Here is a 19,416-nt window from a genome sequence, read left to right as displayed (position 1 = left end):
GTGTTAAGGTGGGATGGGGACTTTCAAGTTTACTCAGTCGGCAAACTATTGCGCAACCATGAAGGAATGCACAGTGTATATATAACTGGACACGGTGTGAATTATATTGGGATTTATCTGATATTATCACACAAATCAATTGAATTGGTCGATGATAATGTTGCATACACTGGTGGTCTAGCTCAAAGCGCGCGTCCGGGGAACAGATTATTTCATGGATTTGCGTGCAGCAGCGAGAGAGAAGACCGAGAGAGCTAGCGACGTGCTTGTATTGTCACTGGAAGAAACAGCAGCAAAGAGCAGTGCAGATCGACGATTATTCCAATTGAAGGTGAAGATTTGCTTTGGGATTTTTTGGAGGGCGGGGGGGGACAAGACGTTCATTCGTAGACTTTGTTCTTGTTATAGCTTGCATATTTAGTCACTTTATCAGTTTGAGGTTGCGACACAAATTGCAATGTAACCATGTCACGTTTACGAGTTAGCTATCGTATACATTTTTACAATTACTAAAACAAGCCAATACATTATTTGTTTTCTTTGCTTCCTATAAAAAATGCAACGCGAATGGTAGCGTTAGAACAGAGACAAGTTCCTTCGCGAGCTGTAGTTCAGAGATTTCAGACATTCTAAAATGACATGAGGCTAGATAGAAAAACAATGTTACACTATTATTGCGTTGCATTTAGTTACTATTAACCGGCATAGCTACATTACTACACATTTACAGAGGTTGCTGTATCTCCTATACACCGTTTAAATGGCATTTCTTTCAGATACCGGCAGTGGCAGGGTAATCAACCCATGCGAAACATTGGGAGAATACGTTAGTTGGTCGGATTGCATGGGTGTACATTTAAATGAAAAGAGTGGAAATGCAAGACGATGATGCATGATTTTCTAGACATAATATATTGAATTGACTGGAAGGGCGTGTGCGCAGCTGTGTAGTAACAACGCCCAATAAGGTTGTCCTGCAAAAATGACTATAAATTGCTCTGCGTAGTAACTACTACATAGATACATACTGTATTGGACGACACACAACTATAGGCCTGTATACCTATAGGTGTGTCATAGACCCATAGGACAGTATCATGTTGACAGTAGCCAATCCTGATAGAAATGCATTTTTATAATATATCTGCTTGTATGTAAGCTTATGTTTACCAGTGAAGTTGAACTGACACCCAATTGTTTTCACCCTCATCAATTATCTGTCTGTTTGAGCATCAATACATACATAAAACAATAACAGTGACTGTAATAATAATGTAATAAAGACAATCTATGGGGACTTGTGTAAATGAGGGGTGGGGTTGCTGTTTTTCAACTCCCAGTCTCTTGTCACTTATTTACAATTGTATAGGACTGTCTTGTCACTTGTCTAAACATTCTTCTGTATTTTAACTTGTAGGTCTTGCTTGACTTGTGCTACTGGGCCATTGGACGTTCTTTGTGAAGAAACACTGAATGCTTTCAATAGGCAGTCTCTTCTTTCATTGGAGAGAGAAGACCATAGCTGTGCTGGGGGAAACGGTGGAAAATCTAGGCTGATGATCACAGCCCTCCAGCAGGTACAGACCTAGACAGAGGAGGCTGACTGGGTGGATCCCGTAGCCAGACAGGGTGCACTCCTCTGGGGGATGGAAGCAGCAGGATTCCCCTGTGAGTGCCACTGATCTCCATGGTGTGATTGTGTAGAAGAAGAAGAATAGCCCTGCTGTTATCTCATCCCTCCTTTCCTCTCTTCATCCCTCTCTCCCCCTCCCCTGCTCATTGAGGATGACAGTGAGGTGGGACTGCACATCACCTGCAATAGCAGACTCGCACAGAGCGAGGGTCATGCCTAGGTCACTCTTCCTCTTGCTTCTCTTCCTCTCATCCCTCTGCTCCACCTGTCTGTCCATCCATGCGGAGACAGCAGAGAGCCACAGTACGTTTACATGTGAGCCAGTAGGACTGCGGATGTGCCAGGACCTGCCTTACAACGCCACCTTCATGCCCAACCTCCTCAACCACTACGACCAGAAGACGGCCGCACTCGCCATGGAGGTACGGATTATAGCTGTGTCTGTATATATGGGCATTGCTGTTGCTCCAAAGGGATAATGGTTTATGAATAGAGACTGATATGAGGTTGTAATTGGAGCGTTTGGGCTGACATAGAATCCAACCGACTCCGGTTACTGGCTGTTCTGTCCTTCTTCAGAATGAATGGACAAGGATAGGTTTTTACAGTCAGTAGGCTTTAGCCTACTAGCAATTATTTCTCAGCAGATTTCAAGGCTGACATATTTTTCGGTAGTAGAGTTTTGGGTAAAACCTTGTAAAGGGGTAGAGTTGGGGGTAAAACCTTGTAAAGGGGTAGAGTTTTGGGTAAAACCTTGTAAAGGGGTAGAGTTGGGGGTAAAACCTTGTAAAGGGGTAGAGTTGGGGGTAAAACCTTGTAAAGGAGTGTTGGGGTAAAACCTTGTAAAGGAGTAGAGTTGGGGGTAAAACCTTGTAAAGGGGTAGAGTTGGGGGTAAAACCTTGTAAAGGGGTAGAGTTGGGGGTAAAGGGGTTTGGGGTAAAACCTTGTAAAGGGGTAAAAACCTTGTAAAGGGGTAGAGTTGTAAAGGGGTAGAGTAAAACCTTGTAAAGGGGTAGAGTTGGGGGTAAAACCTTGTAAAGGGGTAGAGTTGGGGGTAAAACCTTGTAAATACATGCCTTTCTCTGTCCGTATGCCTGTGGCTTGGAGGCGACGTGTCAGACAGTATTTTCTGATTGGATGATGAAAGGTCTGACTTGTGTGTATCATCTGCATCTCCAGTTAAAGGCATTAATGACTATGATGGCATAATGTTATCTCCAACCTTTAAAAATGCCCTCATCTGTTTTGTTACCCATCACCTTACTACACATGTACACTCAGTGTATATAGCTTCCAAAAACCATTTGGCTGTACTTTCATCTTTTACGTCGCTTTCTCTCCTCTGTCTAAATCTAGTTGTAGCATGATGATGATGACATAACTTATGTTTTGCTGCAGTGGACCAGTTATGTAAATATATTATGAATGAAGTGTAAAAATCCAATCTGGTCCAGAAATTCCCAGCACAGCTGTTCCTCATTTTCAGATGATCTTGACCCCGTCTGAATCACCCGAAAACATCACATGGGGAAAACCAACCAGGTGGTGATTTATTTTCTGTGTATTCAATCATTGAGCATTTTTTGTTGTTGTTGAATTGTATCAACATATATTAATGTTAAGATTTTAAACTAACGTCTGTTGTTGAACTTGATTTAATCCAGTAGAGAAGTTGCCTAACCTAAACCCTACCCTGCAGCCCCAGAAGGCAGCTTTACAAAATTGTTGCAACAAGAGGAGTTGCAATGTGCGAGTGTTCTAGTTGTCTCTCCCAGTCTCCCTGGCAGCATCAGTAGAGGGCTCTGGATGTGGGAACCCGCAGAGGAAATGTAATAATATCCCTCACGGGACACTGGCTATACCCGCTCTGATTCATAGTGTCTTTGTGTGTGCACGCGAACGCGGCTTACATCTGTCTCACCAGAACGCTGTGTAAACCCTGCCTTTAGTGAACCACATCCAATTACAGCAACAGAAAACATGTATCGAGTAGAGTTGTAGCCCTGACTGTTGAGCTGTAGCTGGGCCCTGGGTTTAATGCTGTATGTTTGTCTGAGGCCTGTAGCCCTGACTGTTGAGCTGTAGCTGGGCCCTGGGTTTAATGCTGTACGTTTGTCTGAGGCCTGTAGCCCTGGTTGGTGGTGTAGCTGGGCCCTGGGTTTAATGCTGTATGTTTGTCTGAGGCCTGTAGCCCTGGTTGGTGGTGTAGCTGGGCCCTGGGTTTAATGCTGTATGTTTGTCTGAGGCCTGTAGCCCTGGTTGGTGGTGTAGCTGGGCCCTGGGTTTAATGCTGTATGTTTGTCTGAGGCCTGTAGCCCTGACTGTTGAGCTGTAGCTGGGCCCTGGGTTTAATGCTGTATGTTTGTCTGAGGCCTGTAGCCCTGGTTGGTGGTGTAGCTGGGCCCTGGGTTTAATGCTGTATGTTTGTCTGAGGCCTGTAGCCCTGACTGTTGAGCTGTAGCTGGGCCCTGGGTTTAATGCTGTACGTTTGTCTGAGGCCTGTAGCCCTGGTTGGTGGTGTAGCTGGGCCCTGGGTTTAATGCTGTATGTTTGTCTGAGGCCTGTAGCCCTGGTTGGTGGTGTAGTTGGGCCCTGGGTTTAATGCTGTACGTTTGTCTGAGGCCTGTAGCCCTAGTTGGTGGTGTAGCTGGGCCCTGGGTTTAATGCTGTATGTTTGTCTGAGGCCTGTAGCCCTGGTTGGTGGTGTAGCTGGGCCCTGGGTTTAGTGCTGTATGTTTGTCTGAGGCCTGTAGCCCAGTTTGGTACTGTGCTGTGTATCCTGAGTGATTGACAGCAGGTCTATTGGTGCCAGATGACATTATTCACCATTGCTAACAAGCCACTAATCTGCCCCAACGCTCCACAATCGAGGGTTTGATTCTCAGCGTGGAACGATTCTCTCTCACCCGACACTGCAGTCAATTAAGCCTAGGGGGAGGAGAGGGGGGAGAAAGGGATGTGGCGAGAGGGTTGAGATTAAAAGAGAAAGAGTGTGTGAACGGCCAAATGAGCTCTTGAGTCACAACAGAGCACCCAATGTTGCACCCACTAAGCAACCCCCCTTCTAAGTAAGCATTTGACGGTAAGGTCTACACCTGTTCTTTTCGGCGCATGTGACAAATAAAATTAGATTTGATTTGACGCCGTGGTGACAGCCAGGTGGTTCCCAGGGTCTTACGGTTCCCAGGGGAAATTGGGCATGATAACATCACTCTGGAGTTGGCCTGGTCTGACAGGAGAATAATAAGGATATTTAATTAATAATAACTGATTGGATTTATCCCCTCTACCCTCTAATAATAACCCTGTACAAGAGAGAGACCAGATAGACCTGAGCTAAGGGACAACTACATGAGAGAGAGAGAGAGAGTAAAGGAGGTTGGATAGAAGAGGGAGAGAGTATGTGGTGTGTGTCAATTTGATACGGGGAGGGTGAGGGAAAGTGGGTGAGTGGGAAAGAAAGAGAAAGTGTCTCAGACTGGAAGAGAGGGATAGTCAGGGTGTGTGGGAGGTCTGTCTCCGCCGTGGTGGTTCTCTTCTCTGTCTGTCTCTCTCCCAGCATGGGGTCCTGGCAGCCCACATACTCTACTGCTCTAATCAACTACACTAAACCCTGGGAACACCACTTGACCACCGTGTCCTTAAAAAAAACACACACACACACACACACTGCTACCCTGAATTGGGTGATTACTCCATTCAAAGTCTGTCAGAGAAATGAAGGGAAGTCTTTAGTAGTTAGTCTTAAAAGCCTTAATTATCTTGCCATTTCTATAGAGCTTAGTTAAAATACAGAGAAACAATCAGAACGTCAATGCATTTCCACACATAGCCTTCACCAGAGACAGACAGTTGGCTGGGATAACACCAGTTAGCCTACACCTCGGTGAGACAAATCAAACCCATTCATCGATCTATACTGTGTAGGCTAGTAGTAGCTATATCCTATATGGTGATGACATATCCTCAGTGGGATAGAGAGCCAAGTTCTGCTTGGTGCAGCAGAGAAGAGCAGAACAGTCCCGTGATGAAAAGCATACCTACAGTGCCTTCAGAAAGTATTCACACCCCTTGACCTTTTTCAACATTTTGTTAAATTGAGATTTTTTTCTAACTGGTCTACATACAATAGCCCATAATGTGAAAGTGGAATTATGTTTTTGGACAGAAGCACAAACAGATATAATATTTGACTAAAACATAATAATTTCAAACCTTGCTTACATTTGGTATACAAGCACATATACAGTGAATTTGAAAAGTATTCAGACCCCTTTACTTATATCACATTTTGGAACGTTACAGCCTTATTCTAAAATGGATTAAATATTTAAAAATGTCCTGAGCAATATTTACAGAATACCCCATAATGACAAAGCAAAAATCGTTTTTTTAGAAATGTTTGCTAATGTATTACAAATAATGAACATTATTTTTGATGGTAGTCTACTTGTGGTAAATTCAATTGATTGGACGTGATTGGATATATAAGGACCCACAGTTGACGGTGCATGTCAGAGCAAAGACCAAGCCACTAGGTTGAAGGAATTGTCCATAGAACTCCGAGATAGGATTGTGTTGAGGCACACATCTGGGGAAGGGTACTAAAAAAAATCTGCAACTAACTTTGAAGGTCCCCAAGAACACAGTGGCCCCATAATTCTTAAATGGAAGAAGTTTGGAACCACCAAGACTCTTCCGAGACCTGGCCGCCCGGCCAAACTGAGCAATCGGGGGAGAAGGGCCTTGGTCAGGGAGGTGACCAAGAACCGAATAGACACTCTGACAGAGCTCCAGAGTTCCTCTGTGGAGATGGGAGAACCTTCCAGAAGGACAACCATCTTTGAAGTACTCCACCAATCAGGCCTTTATGGTAGAGTGGCCAGACAGAAGCCACTCCTTGTTAAAATGCACATGACAGTCCACTTGGAGTTTGCCAAAAGGCACCTAAAAGACTCTCAGACCATGAGATACAAGATTCTCTGGTATGCTGAAACCAAGATTTAACTCTGGCCTGAATGCCAAGAGTCACATCTGTAGGAAACCTGGCACCATCCCTACGGTGAAGCATGGTGGTTGGAGTCTAGTAAGGATCGAGGGAAAGGTGAACGGAGCAAAGTACACAGAGATCCTTGATGAAAACCTGCTTCAGAGAGCTCAGGACATCAGACTGGGTCCGAAGGTTCACCTTCCAACAGGACAATGACCCTAAGCACACAGCCAAGACTAAACAGGAGTGGCTTTGGGACAAATCTCTCAATGTCCTTGAGTGGCCCAGCCAGACCCCGGACTTGAATCCAATCAAACATCTCTCAGGAGAAACCTGAAAATAGCTGTACAGCGACGCTCCCCATCCAACTTGACAGAGCTTGAGAAGATCTGCAGAGAAGAATGGGAGAAACTACCCAAATACAGGTGTGCCAAGCTTGTAGCTTCATACCCAAGAAGACTCGAGGCTGTAATCGCTGTCAAAGGTGCTTCAACAAAGTACTGAGTAATGGGTCTGAATACTTATGTAAATGCAGTGCGATTTTAGTATGGGGCAAAACAATATAATGTGGGATGCATGCCAGCAAATCCACTACACAACACCACACTAAACAATACATTAATTGCACTATACTGGTGACAAACGGTGCCCACACACTGTTAGGGCCTACATAGGGCTGTCACAACAGCAGCAACACCTTACCACCGCTACACCTTGTCTGGCAGTGAAACAGTTCATTAAGCCTCATTTACTGCCTTTAAAAACAACATAGGTAATAAAAATAAAAAAACATAGGTGATACTGACACATTAGATATATATATTTTTTTACATTGTTTGCAAACTGATATGTGACATGTATTAATGCCAAAAACAACATGCAAAACAGGCGAGTTCCCCCAAAATATTTATTATATACACACTACCTTTCAAAAGTTTGGGTCACTTAGAAATGTCCTTGTTTTTGAAAGAAAACCACATTTTTTTGTCCATTAAAATAACATCAAATTGATCAGAAGTACAGTGTAGACATTGTTAATGTTGTAAATTAATATTGTAGCTGATTTTTTTTATGGAATATCTACAAAGGTGTACAGAGGCCCATTATCAGCAATCATCACTCCTGTGTTCCAATGGCATGTTGTGTTGGCTAAGTTTATAATTTTAAAAGGCTAATTAATCATTAGAAAACCCTTTTGCAATTATGTTAGCACAGCATAAAACTGTGGTGCTGATGAAAGAAGCAATAAAAGTGGCCTTCTTTAGACTAGTTGAGTATCTGGAGCATCAGAATTTGTGTATTTGTATTTGTTGCTACCAAAGCAAATTACTGTGCTGTTTGTAACTACCCTGGTAGGTTGATTGTCAACTTGATCCAGATTACAGGCACTGGTTACAGTTTAAAGTTGTTTCCTGAGTGGGCAGCTTGATGATAGCCAGTAAATATTTAAATCACAGCCACTGGTTACAGTTTGAAGTTTTATCAAGCATTTCACACATATTATCCAGATATAGACTGTTAGCAGCTTCCCACAAGAATGGGCTTTAGGTGAGACAGATGAACCTGTAGCCATATTACTTCAACAGTATTTAACATTAGATCGTCTCTAAGCTTTACAGGAATGTGGTTATGAATATAGACTGCAACAACACCTCCGTTGGCATTTCTGTATTTTTGGTAAATGTTATAACCATGTATTGCTACCACTGTATCATCAAAGGTATCATCTAAGTGAGTTTCAGAGACAGTCAGAATATGAATGTCTTCTGTTTCAAGCAAGTTATTGACTTCATGGACCTTGTTTCTTAGGCTACATATGTTAATATGGGCTATTTTTTAGCATTTTTCAGGGTTGCTTGATTGTTTTTAATGCTTTACTGGGAAGCTTATCAGAGGTAGACTTCCTCATGTTATTTACATTAGAGCTGATAGTGCAGGGTGAGCTGCATAAAGTGGTCTTCCTACTATTGCACACCGCCTCAGTGCTAATAGTGTAACTCGGGTATATCAGCTCATGATTACTGCTTACAATAGCTGTAAGATAAACAGATGTATTTGGTGCAATTAAATTACTTCCATTGTGTTTGCCAATACCCCTAAGATCATGTACATTTGATGCAGCATTATGACGACTCATTGTCACAATGGTAGGGATTAACTGAGCTGGTCTTGGATCATTTACCAGTCATTGTTTCAACGCCTTGAAATGTGTGGACAGAGTCCAGGAGCCAAGATGATTTGGATGGACTCCGTCATTCCTGTAGAGTATCTTCTGTTTCCAGAAGGTGTCAAAGTTATCAATAAAAGTGACTCCATCAGAGCAACACTAGTCTTTTAGCCAGATGTGTAATGCCAGCAGTCTGCTGAATCTTTCACACCCGTGGCCCAACGATGGTACTGGACCTGAAATGATTGGCTGTTTTTTGAGTTTTTTAACGCTAAAATCAGTTCTTTAAAATCCATTTTCAAATGTTCCGGCTAGCCCTCCTGATGTCGTTTGACCCCACATGGACTACGACAGTGTCAGCTCCCGGCATCTGTGGTAGAACAGTCTGAAGCAGCCTTGTTATGTCCTGTACTCGTGCTCCTGTGGTAGAACAGTCTGAAGCAGACTTGTTATGTCCTGTACTCGTGCTCCTGTGGTAGAACAGTCTGAAGCAGACTTGTTATGTCCTGTACTCGTGCTCCTGTGGTAGAACAGTCTGAAGCAGACTTGTTATGTCCTGTAACAGTCTGAAGCAGACTTGTTATGTCCTGTACTCGTGCTCCTGTGGTAGAACAGTCTGAAACAGACTTGTTATGTCCTGTACTCGTGCTCCTGTGGTAGAACAGTCTGAAGCAGCCTTGTTATGTCCTGTACTCGTGCTCCTGTGGTAGAACAGTCTGAAGCAGCCTTGTTATGTCCTGTACTCGTGCTCCTGTGGTAGAACAGTCTGAAGCAGCCTTGTTATGTCCTGTACTCGTGCTCCTGTGGTAGAACAGTCTGAAGCAGCCTTGTTATGTCCTGTACTCGTGCTCCTGTGGTAGAACAGTCTGAAGCAGAATGTCCTGTAGCTCTGTGGTAGAACAGTCTGAAGCAGCCTTGTTATGTCCTGTACTCGTGCTCCTGTGGTAGAACAGTCTGAAGCAGCCTTGTTATGTCCTGTACTCGTGCTCCTGTGGTAGAACAGTCTGAAGCAGCCTTGTTATGTCCTGTACTCGTGCTCCTGTGTCCTGTACTCGTGCTCCTGTGGTAGAACAGTCTGAAGCAGACTTGTTATGTCCTGTACTCGTGCTCCTGTGGTAGAACAGTCTGAAGCAGCCTTGTTATGTCCTGTACTCGTGCTCCTGTGGTAGAACAGTCTGAAGCAGACTTGTTATGTCCTGTACTCGTGCTCCTGTGGTAGAACAGTCTGAAGCAGACTTGTTATGTCCTGTACTCGTGCTCCTGTGGTAGAACAGTCTGAAGCAGACTTGTTATGTCCTGTACTCAGTCTGAAGCAGACTTGTTATGTCCTGTACTCGTGCTCCTGTGGTAGAACAGTCTGAAGCAGACTTGTTATGTCCTGTACTCGTGCTCCTGTGGTAGAACAGTCTGAAGCAGCCTTGTTATGTCCTGTACTCGTGCTCCTGTGGTAGAACAGTCTGAAGCAGCCTTGTTATGTCCTGTACTCGTGCTCCTGTGGTAGAACAGTCTGAAGCAGACTTGTTATGTCCTGTACTCGTGCTCCTGGGTAGCACAGGGTTTTTGACTTGGGGACCGAGATGTTTTTCACCATAGAGCTGTCTATGATGACAGCTGGTGATGTTGAATGGGCCGGTCTCTCAGCCAGCCTCACGGTCTGGTGAGGTTGGGAGCTCGATTACTCCAATTACGGGCTCAAAATGGCCAGAAACAAATAACTCGTCAGTCTATTCTTGTTCTGAGAAATGAAGGCTATTCCATGGGAGAAATGGCCAAGAAACTGAAGATCTTGTACAACGCTGTGTACTTCTCCCTTCACGGAGAGTAGTATTCTCCCTTCCCTCTCACGGAGAGTAGTTGATATGAGTCTGATGTAACTGAATGGGGTGTGATGCAGCCCAGAGGGCAATGTTGTGTGACAGGGGCTGTGTGGGTGGTAGTGATAGTGGGTGTGACTGTATGTAGGGATGGTACTCATTGTATGCTGTGATGGCTGTGGTGCATACACTTTCAAATAGACAAAACATGGGAACATGTTTTGATTTCCTCTTCACAGGGGTCTGTGCATAAATACTCCTAGTGTGTGTGGGTGCGCACACACATGTACATACCCCCTGACCTCCTGCAGGATGAGGACCATCAGAAGCCTTAATGTCAGATTGGTCCGTTTCTCCTCATCACCGGTTACTATGGTACCCTGAGCGGGAATTCAAAATGATGAATACCAGGAAGTCGAAGAGAGGAGGGGAGCAGGAGAGACCTGATGAGAGAGAGAAAGCTAGTTATGGAGGGAGGTGAAGAGTAAATTAAGGAGGTGGGTGTATTGCAAGGATGGATAGGAAGGGTAGAAAGTGGATGTATATAGGAATGGCAAAACGAGTTGAGAGAGCGAGGAGGGGAAGTGGGCATGTGCTGGAATGCAGGAACAGCTCTTGTCTGATCCGGATTGAATGATGGAGGAATGAATAAATAAAATGAATGGACGAATGACTTGGAGAGTGTGGGAGAGGGCTGTCTTTTAGTCCCTCTCTTTTCAGAGAAGAGGAGTGCAGATTAAACTGTTTGTCCTCCTGCTCTTATCATGACCAGCCACCTCTCTCTCTGGAATGCCTGAGAGAGGAGGGAGAGAGGCAGCCCAGCATGGACAATAAGGTTACGGAACAAGAGAGAGAAGGATTGGAAAATGGAAATGGTTGATGCAATAAGAGTAGGGACTGTGTCACATTGTGCAAGGATGTGGCTAATAGAGGAAGGATATTATGAATGACAGAGTGATACAGCTTTAGGGTATGGGTGATGAAGAGAAATACAAGGATGTGGCTAATAGAGGAAGGATATTATGAATGACAGAGTGATACAGCTTTATGGGTGATGAATAGAAATACAAGGATGTGGCTAATAGAGGAAGGATATTATGAATGACAGAGTGATACAGCTTTGGGGTGATGAAGAGAAATACAAGGATGTGGCTAATAGAGGAAGGATATTATGAATGACAGAGTGATACAGCTTTATGGGTGATGAAGAGAAATACAAGGATGTGGCTAATAGAGGAAGGATATTATGAATGACAGAGTGATACAGCTTTATGGGTGATGAAGAGAAATACAAGGATGTGGCTAATAGAGGAAGGATAATATGAATGACAGAGTGATACAGCTTTAGGGTGATGAAGAGGAATACAAGGATGTTATGCGTAAAAGAGAGAGAGAAAGGAGGTAAAGATGGGTGATGGAGAGATACAAGGATGTTATGCAATAAAGAGAGAGAGAAAGGAGGTAAAGATGGGTGATGGAGAGAAATACAAGGATGTTATGCGATAAAGAGAGAGAAAAGGAGGTAAAGATGGGTGATGGAGAGAAATACAAGGATGTTATGCGATAAAGAGAGAGAGAAAGGAGGTAAAGATGGGTGATGGAGAGATACAAGGATGTTATGCAATAAAGAGAGAGAGAAAGGAGGTAAAGATGGGTGATGGAGAGATACAAAGATGTTATGATAAAGAGAAGAAAGGATGAGTAAAGATGGGTGATGGAGATGAAATACAAGGATGTTATGCGATAAAGAGAGAAAGGAGGTAAAGATGGGTGATGGAGACTAAATACAAGGATGTTATGCAAAAAGAACACACTAAAAAAAGATGGGTGATGGAGAGAAATACAAGGATGTTATGCAATAAAGAGAGGTTTTAAGGCGGTAAAGATGGGTGAAATGGAAAATAAAATGTTATGCAAAAAGAGAGAATAAACAGGTTTAAGATGGGTGATGGAGAATGCTACAAGGATGTTATGCAATAAAGCAGAGAAAAAGGAGGTAAAGATGGGTGATGGAAAAATACAAAGATGTTATGACAATAAAATAACAATAAGGAGGTAAAGATGGGTGATGGAGAGAAATACAAGGATGTTATGAGGTAAAAGAGCTTGTTGAGATGAATGTAGGTAGGTAAAGATGGGTGATGGAGAGATACAAGGATGTTAAATAAAAGAGAGAGAGAATGAGGTAAAGATGGGTGATGGAGAGATACAAGGATGTTATGCAATAAAGAGAGAGAAAGGAGGTAAAGATGGGTGATGGAGAGAAATACAAGGATGTTATGCGATAAAGAGAGAGAGAAAGGAGGTAAAGATGGGTGATGGAGAGAGGGCTGACAGTGTTGAATAGAGTAAGAGAAGAGATGAGTCAGCATTATTTTTAAAAGATGAACTGGTCTTAAGATGCTGTCCCTAAGTGCTCTGACCCCGGTGGCAACAAGAATAGACTACAAACACAGTTGAGCCAAAAGCAACACACTACAAAAACAAGGTGGTTTCTAATTATGCCAATGATTTCCCCTTCCCTGATTGGCTTCACCTCTTCTTTGGTTTTACAGGCGTGTGTCAAATAAAATAAAATTGTATTTGTCAAATGCGCTGAATACAACAGGTTTAAACTTGAATGTGAAATGCTTACTTACGAGCCCTTTCCCAACAATGCAGAGTTAAAAAGTAATACAAAATGAGCCAATTCTAAAAAAAGGAAATAGTAAGACAATAAAATAACAATAACGAGGCTATATACAAGAGTACTACCGGTACGAAGTCACTGTGCAGGGCTACGAGGTAGTTGAGCTTGTTGACGCATGTACATGTAGGTAGGGGTAAAAGTGACTCGGCAATCAGGAGGGATAATAAATAGAGTAGCAGCAGCGGATGTGGAGAGTGTGAGTGTGTGGCGCCAATTTGCATGTGTGTGTGTAAGCATATGTAGTGTGTGTAAGCCCCAGCACCATGTGATTGCAGTCTGCATGTTAGTGCTCAGCTAGTTTAGTAGTATGTGAGGTGTCAAGTGTCACCATCACCAGAGTGGCATTAGGGCACAGTAAGACCAGTCACCTGACCTGACCACTGGGCCATATTACAGAGACCAGTCACCTGACCTGCCCACTGGGCCATATTATAGAGACCAGTCAGCTGACCTGACCACTGGGCCATATTATAGAGACCAGTCAGCTGACTTGACCACTGGGCCATATTATAGAGACCAGTCAGCTGACCTGACCACTGGGCCATATTATAGAGACCAGTCAGCTGACCTGACCACTGGGCCATATTATAGAGACCAGTCAGCTGACCTGACCACTGGGCCATAGTAATCTCACTACTAATGACAGCTTTAGGAAGTGAGCTGCCGTGTGTGTGTGTGTGTGTGTGTGTACTTGTTTTCCTACCTTATTAGGACCCCAACAATTCACTGACTGTCCTGACAAGTAAGGGAAACAAGACATTTTTGGAAAAGTCAGGAATCTTTTCATGTCCTGAATTTGTTAAAATTCTATTTTAAGTTTAAGGGTTAGGTTTAGGGTTTTTGGGTTAGGGTTAAGGTTAGGTTAAGGAGTAGTGTCAAAATGGTCAAAACATTTGACTCCCCCAAAAGTCCTGAAATTTCACGAAAATAAAGCTGTGTGTGTGTGTTTGGTAACCACAGGGCTCGGTCAGACAGAGGTAGCAGGTTCTGACATTCCAAACACCAATCCCATTGACTCTCTGATCCTCAGGGAAACCCATTCTTTCCCTTTTTCTCTCTCCCTAACTCTTCTTTAAGCCGAAGACATTATACAGAGTTTCTTCAAGAGTTGGCAAACTGGCTTTCCTCCCGTCACCCTAATCTTCACCACACACACACACACGCACTGTGCAACTTGTTTTTCTCTGTGTCTGCTACCAACAGCCCCACCCTTTACCTTACAACTATCTGGGGATGAGAGGAAGGAGGGACAGAGAGAGAGGGTGAAAGAAAGGTTATAGCGATAGAGGGAGGCTGTGAGACAGATAAAGAGATGAAACAGAGAGTGAGATTTATTTCCCTGTCTGGAACTATCCTCCAGACCCATCCATCACTGTCCCCCTCAAACTCCCAGTTGACAGCCCAGGACAGGCAGAGTCTGCTAGGTGTCTGTGCCAGACAACTACCCCTCTCTGGTGCCTGCCTCTCTCTCTCTCTCTCTCTCTCTCTCTCTTTCAATTAAATTAAATGTACTTCTCTCTCTCTCTCGTGGGGCTCACTAAGGTAACTTCCATTCAGTCTTTCTTTATACAAACCGTGGCTTCTACCGGAGAGAGAGAGGAAAGGAGGGGAACTTAATCCGGCTATTGAAGTAGAGGAGGAACAGACGGGGTCTTTTTCGCCCCTACCAAAATACCCTCCCTGTTTCACATACATCTCCTCCTACACACACAACCCACAAGGCCTTCTGCTCAGCACCCCATAAACACCCCCAATGCTGCTGCCAGCACACACTCCTCTCCTATGGAGAATCTAACATGAACTTGTGTCTTCTGGAAACATCATGTCTATGTAGCACACAGTATGATACAAAACTCTTCCATTAATTAAAGGTGTTCAGAATACTCAACTCACCATAATCCTCAATTTAGAGCTGGGCTGAAACTAAAGCATGCACATCGTATGGCTATTCTCCTGAGACCGGTTTTTCAAAAGTTATCTATCTGGATTTCGCCTATCGGATAGGATTAAATACATAAAACTAAAATGCATAGATTGGGAGTCCCAATTCCATTCAATGATTTGTCTGTTCTATTCATTCTATTTTTATGCATGAAATCCTATGCGATAGGTGAAATCCAGATAAATAACTTTTGAAAAACTGAACCAAGGGGATGACCACCCCTGCCTCCTCCCCATCCTTAAGCCAAAGGGTTGTGCAATCACCCCAAGGCTTGTTTTAGGGGCGAAGGCTTTTGTCTTGTTTTTGACCAGCGACAGCAGAACAAAACATTTGCTCCCAAATAAAACCAGGTCGTCATGAATACAGATTTGATCACCATTCTTATCCCCCTCCTTTGACACCACAATCAAACCACTTAATGTCGATATTCACAGTACACACACACAGTGGTAGAGAGACCAGCACAGTACACACACAGTGGTAGAGAGAGAGACCAGCACAGTACACACACAGTGGTAGAGAGAGAGACCAGCACAGTACACACACACAGTGGTAGAGAGAGAGACCAGCACAGTACACACACACAGTGGTAGAGAGAGAGACCAGCAGTACACACACACAGTGGTAGAGAGAGAGACCAGCACAGTACACACACACAGTGGTAGAGAGAGAGACCAGCACAGTACACACACACAGTGGTAGAGAGAGAGACCAGCACAGTGCACACACACAGTGGTAGAGAGAGACCAGCACAGTGCACACACACAGTGGTAGAGAGAGAGAGACCAGCACAGTACACACACACAGTGGTAGAGAGAGAGACCAGCACAGTACACACACACAGTGGTAGAGAGAGAGACCAGCACAGTACACACACACAGTGGTAGAGAGAGACCAGCACAGTACACACACACAGTGGTAGAGAGAGAGACCAGCACAGTACACACACACAGTGGTAGAGAGAGAGACCAGCACAGTACACACACACAGTGGTAGAGAGAGAGACCAACACCGTACACACACACAGTGGTAGAGAGAGAGACCAGCCAGGTAAACACACACAGTGGTAGAGAGAGACCAGCACAGTACACACACACAGTGGTAGAGAGAGAGACCAACACCGTACACACACAGTGGTAGAGAGCGAGACCAACACAGTACACACACACAGTGGTAGAGAGAGAGACCAGCCAGGTAAACACACACAGTGGTAGAGAGAGAGACCAGCACAGTACACACACACAGCAACTGTACCGTCCTTAACCGCAAGGATCTCCAGAGGGTGGTGCGGTCTGCACAACACATCACCGGGGGCACACTACCTGCCCTCCATGACACCTACAGCACCCGATGCCACAGGAAGGCCAAAAAGATAATCAAGGACAACAACCACCCGAGCCACTGCCTGTTCACCCCGCTACCATCCTGAAGGCGAGGTCAGTACAGGTGCATCAAAGTTGGGGCCGAGAGACTGAAAAACAGCTTCTATCTCAAGGCCATCAGACTGTTAAACAGCCATCTCTAACATAGAGTGGCTGCTGCCAACATAAAAACTCAAATCTCTGGCCACTTTAATAAATGTAATAAATTGATTTAATAAAAGGTATCACTAGTCACTTTAAATGACGCCACTTTAATAATGTCTACATATCCTACATTACTTATCTCATGTGTATATACTGTATTCTATACCATCTACTGCATCTGGCCTATGCCGTCCGGCCATCGCTCATCCATATATATACAGTTGAAGTCAGAAGTTTACATACACCTGAGCCAAATACATTTAAAGTCAGTTTTTCACAATTCCTAACATTTAATCCTAGTAAGAAATCCCTGTCTTAGGTCAGTTAGGATCACCACTTTATTTTAAGAATGTGAAATGTCAGAATAATAGTAGAGAGAATGATTTATTTCAGCTTTTATTTCTTTCATCACATTCCCAGTGGGTCAGAAGCTTACATACACTCAATTAGTATTTGGTAGCATTGCCTTTAAATTGTTTAACTTGGGTCAAATGTTTCGGGTAGCCTACAAGCTTCCCACAATAAGTTGGGTGAATTTTGGCCCATTCCACCTGACAGAGCTGGTGTAACTGAGTCAGGTTTGTAGGCCTCCTTGCTCGCACATGACTTTTTCAGTTCTGCCCACATATTTTCTATAGGATTTAGGTCAGGGCTTTGTGATGACCACTCCAATACTTTGACTTTGTTGTCCTTAAGCCATTTTGCCACAACTTTGGAAGTATGCTTGGGGTCATTGTCCATTTGGAAGACCCATTTGCGACCAAGCTTTAACTTCCTGACTGATGTCTTGAGCTGTTGCTTCAATATATCCACATAATTTTCCCATCTCATGATGCCATCTATTTTGTGAAGTGCACCAGTCCCTCCTGCAGAAAAGCACCCCCACAACATGATGCTGCCACCCCCGTGCTTCACGGTTGGGATGGTATTCTTCGGCCTGCAAGCCTCCCCTTTCTCCTCCAAACATAATGATGGTCATTATGGCCAAACAGTTATATTTTTGTTTCATCAGACCAGAGGACATTTCTCCAAAAAGTACGATCTTTGTCCCCATGTGCAGTTGCAAACTGTAGTCTGGCTTTTTTATGGTGGTTTTGGAGCAGTTGCTTATTCCTTGCTGAGCAGCCTTTCAGTCAGGTTATGTCGATATAGGACTCGTTTTACTGTGGATATAGATACTTTTGTACCTGTTTCCTCCAGCATCTTCACAAGGTCCTTTGCTGTTGTTCTGGGATTGATTTGCACTTTTCGCACCAAAGTACGTTCATCTCTAGGAGACAGAACGTGTCTTCTTCCTGAGCGGTATGACGGCTGCATGGTCCCATGGTGTTTATACTTGCGTACTGTTGTTTGTACAGATGAACGTGGTACCTTCAGGTGTTTGGAAATTGCTCCCAAGGATGAACCAGACTTGTGGAGGTCTAGAATTATTTTTCTGAGGTCTTGGCAGATTTATTTTGATTTTCCCATGACTTCAAGTAAAGAGGCACTGAGTTTGAAGGTAGGCTTTGAAATACATCCACAGGTACACCTCCAATTGACTCAAATTATGTCAATTAGCCTATCAGAAGCTTCTGATTACATACTTTTCTGGAATTTTCCAAGCTGTTTAAAGGCACAGTCAACTTAGTGTATGTAAACTTCTGAAACTTCTGAAGTGAAATAATCTGTCTCTAAACAATTGTTGAAAAAATTACTTGTGTCATGCACAAAGTAGATGTCCTAGCCGACTTGCCAAAACTATAGTTTGTTAACAAGACATTTGTAGAGTGGTTGAAAAACGAGTTTTAATGACTCCAACCTAAGTGTATGTGAACTCCCGACTTCTACTATATATGTACATATTCTTATTCACCCCTTTACATTTGTGTACATTAGGTAGTTGTTGTGAATTTGTTATATTACTTGTTAGATATTACTGCACTGTCGGAACTAGAAGCACAAGCATTTTGCTACACTCACATTAATATCTGCTAACCATGTGTATGTGACCAATAAAATGTATTTTGATAGAGAGACCAGTACAGTACACACATACAGTGGTAGAGAGACCAGCACAGTACACACACACAGTGGTAGAGAGAGACCAGCACAGTACACACAGTGGTAGAGAGATCAGTACAGTACACAGTGGTAGAGAGACCAGCACAGTACACACACACAGTGGTAGAGAGAGACCAGCACAGTACACACACACAGTGGTAGAGAGAGACCAGCACAGTACACACAGTGGTAGAGAGAAACCAGCACAGTACACACAGTGGTAGAGAGACCAGCACAGTACACAGTGATAGAGAGACCAGCACAGTACACACACACAGTGGTAGAGAGAGACCAGCACAGTACACACACACAGTGGTAGAGAGAGACCAGCACAGTACACACACAGTGGTAGAGAGACCAGCACAGTACACACACACAGTGGTAGAGAGACCAGCACAGTACACACACACAGTGGTAGAGAGAGACCAGCACAGTACACACACACAGTGGTAGAGAGAGACCAGTACAGTACACACAGTGGTAGAGAGAGACCAGCACTGTACACACAGTGGTAGAGAGACCAGCACAGTACACACAGTGGTAGAGAGAGGCCAGCACAGTACACAGTGGTAGAGAGAGACCAGTACAGTACACACAGTGGTAGAGAGAGA

The 19,416-nt window shown here is 43.9% G+C and overlaps 1 protein-coding gene across 1 annotated transcript in view; it reads left to right on the top strand.

The window, feature by feature from the left end:
• The first annotated feature begins 49 nt into the window (after positions 1 to 49).
• LOC112262002 (frizzled-3) overlaps positions 50 to 19,416 on the top strand; it is a 41,550-nt gene continuing 22,183 nt past the window's right edge. Inside the window, exons 1-3 of the mRNA XM_042330128.1 lie at positions 50 to 331; positions 1,418 to 1,668; positions 1,793 to 2,055. Coding sequence (XP_042186062.1) covers positions 1,647 to 1,668; positions 1,793 to 2,055 — 285 coding nt within the window. The 5' untranslated portion in view covers positions 50 to 331; positions 1,418 to 1,646. The remainder of the gene's footprint in view (positions 332 to 1,417; positions 1,669 to 1,792; positions 2,056 to 19,416) is intronic.

Source organism: Oncorhynchus tshawytscha, linkage group LG11 (assembly GCF_018296145.1).
Source record: "Oncorhynchus tshawytscha isolate Ot180627B linkage group LG11, Otsh_v2.0, whole genome shotgun sequence".
Lineage (NCBI taxonomy): Eukaryota > Metazoa > Chordata > Actinopteri > Salmoniformes > Salmonidae > Oncorhynchus > Oncorhynchus tshawytscha.
This window is presented reverse-complemented; position numbering and strand designations above follow the sequence as displayed.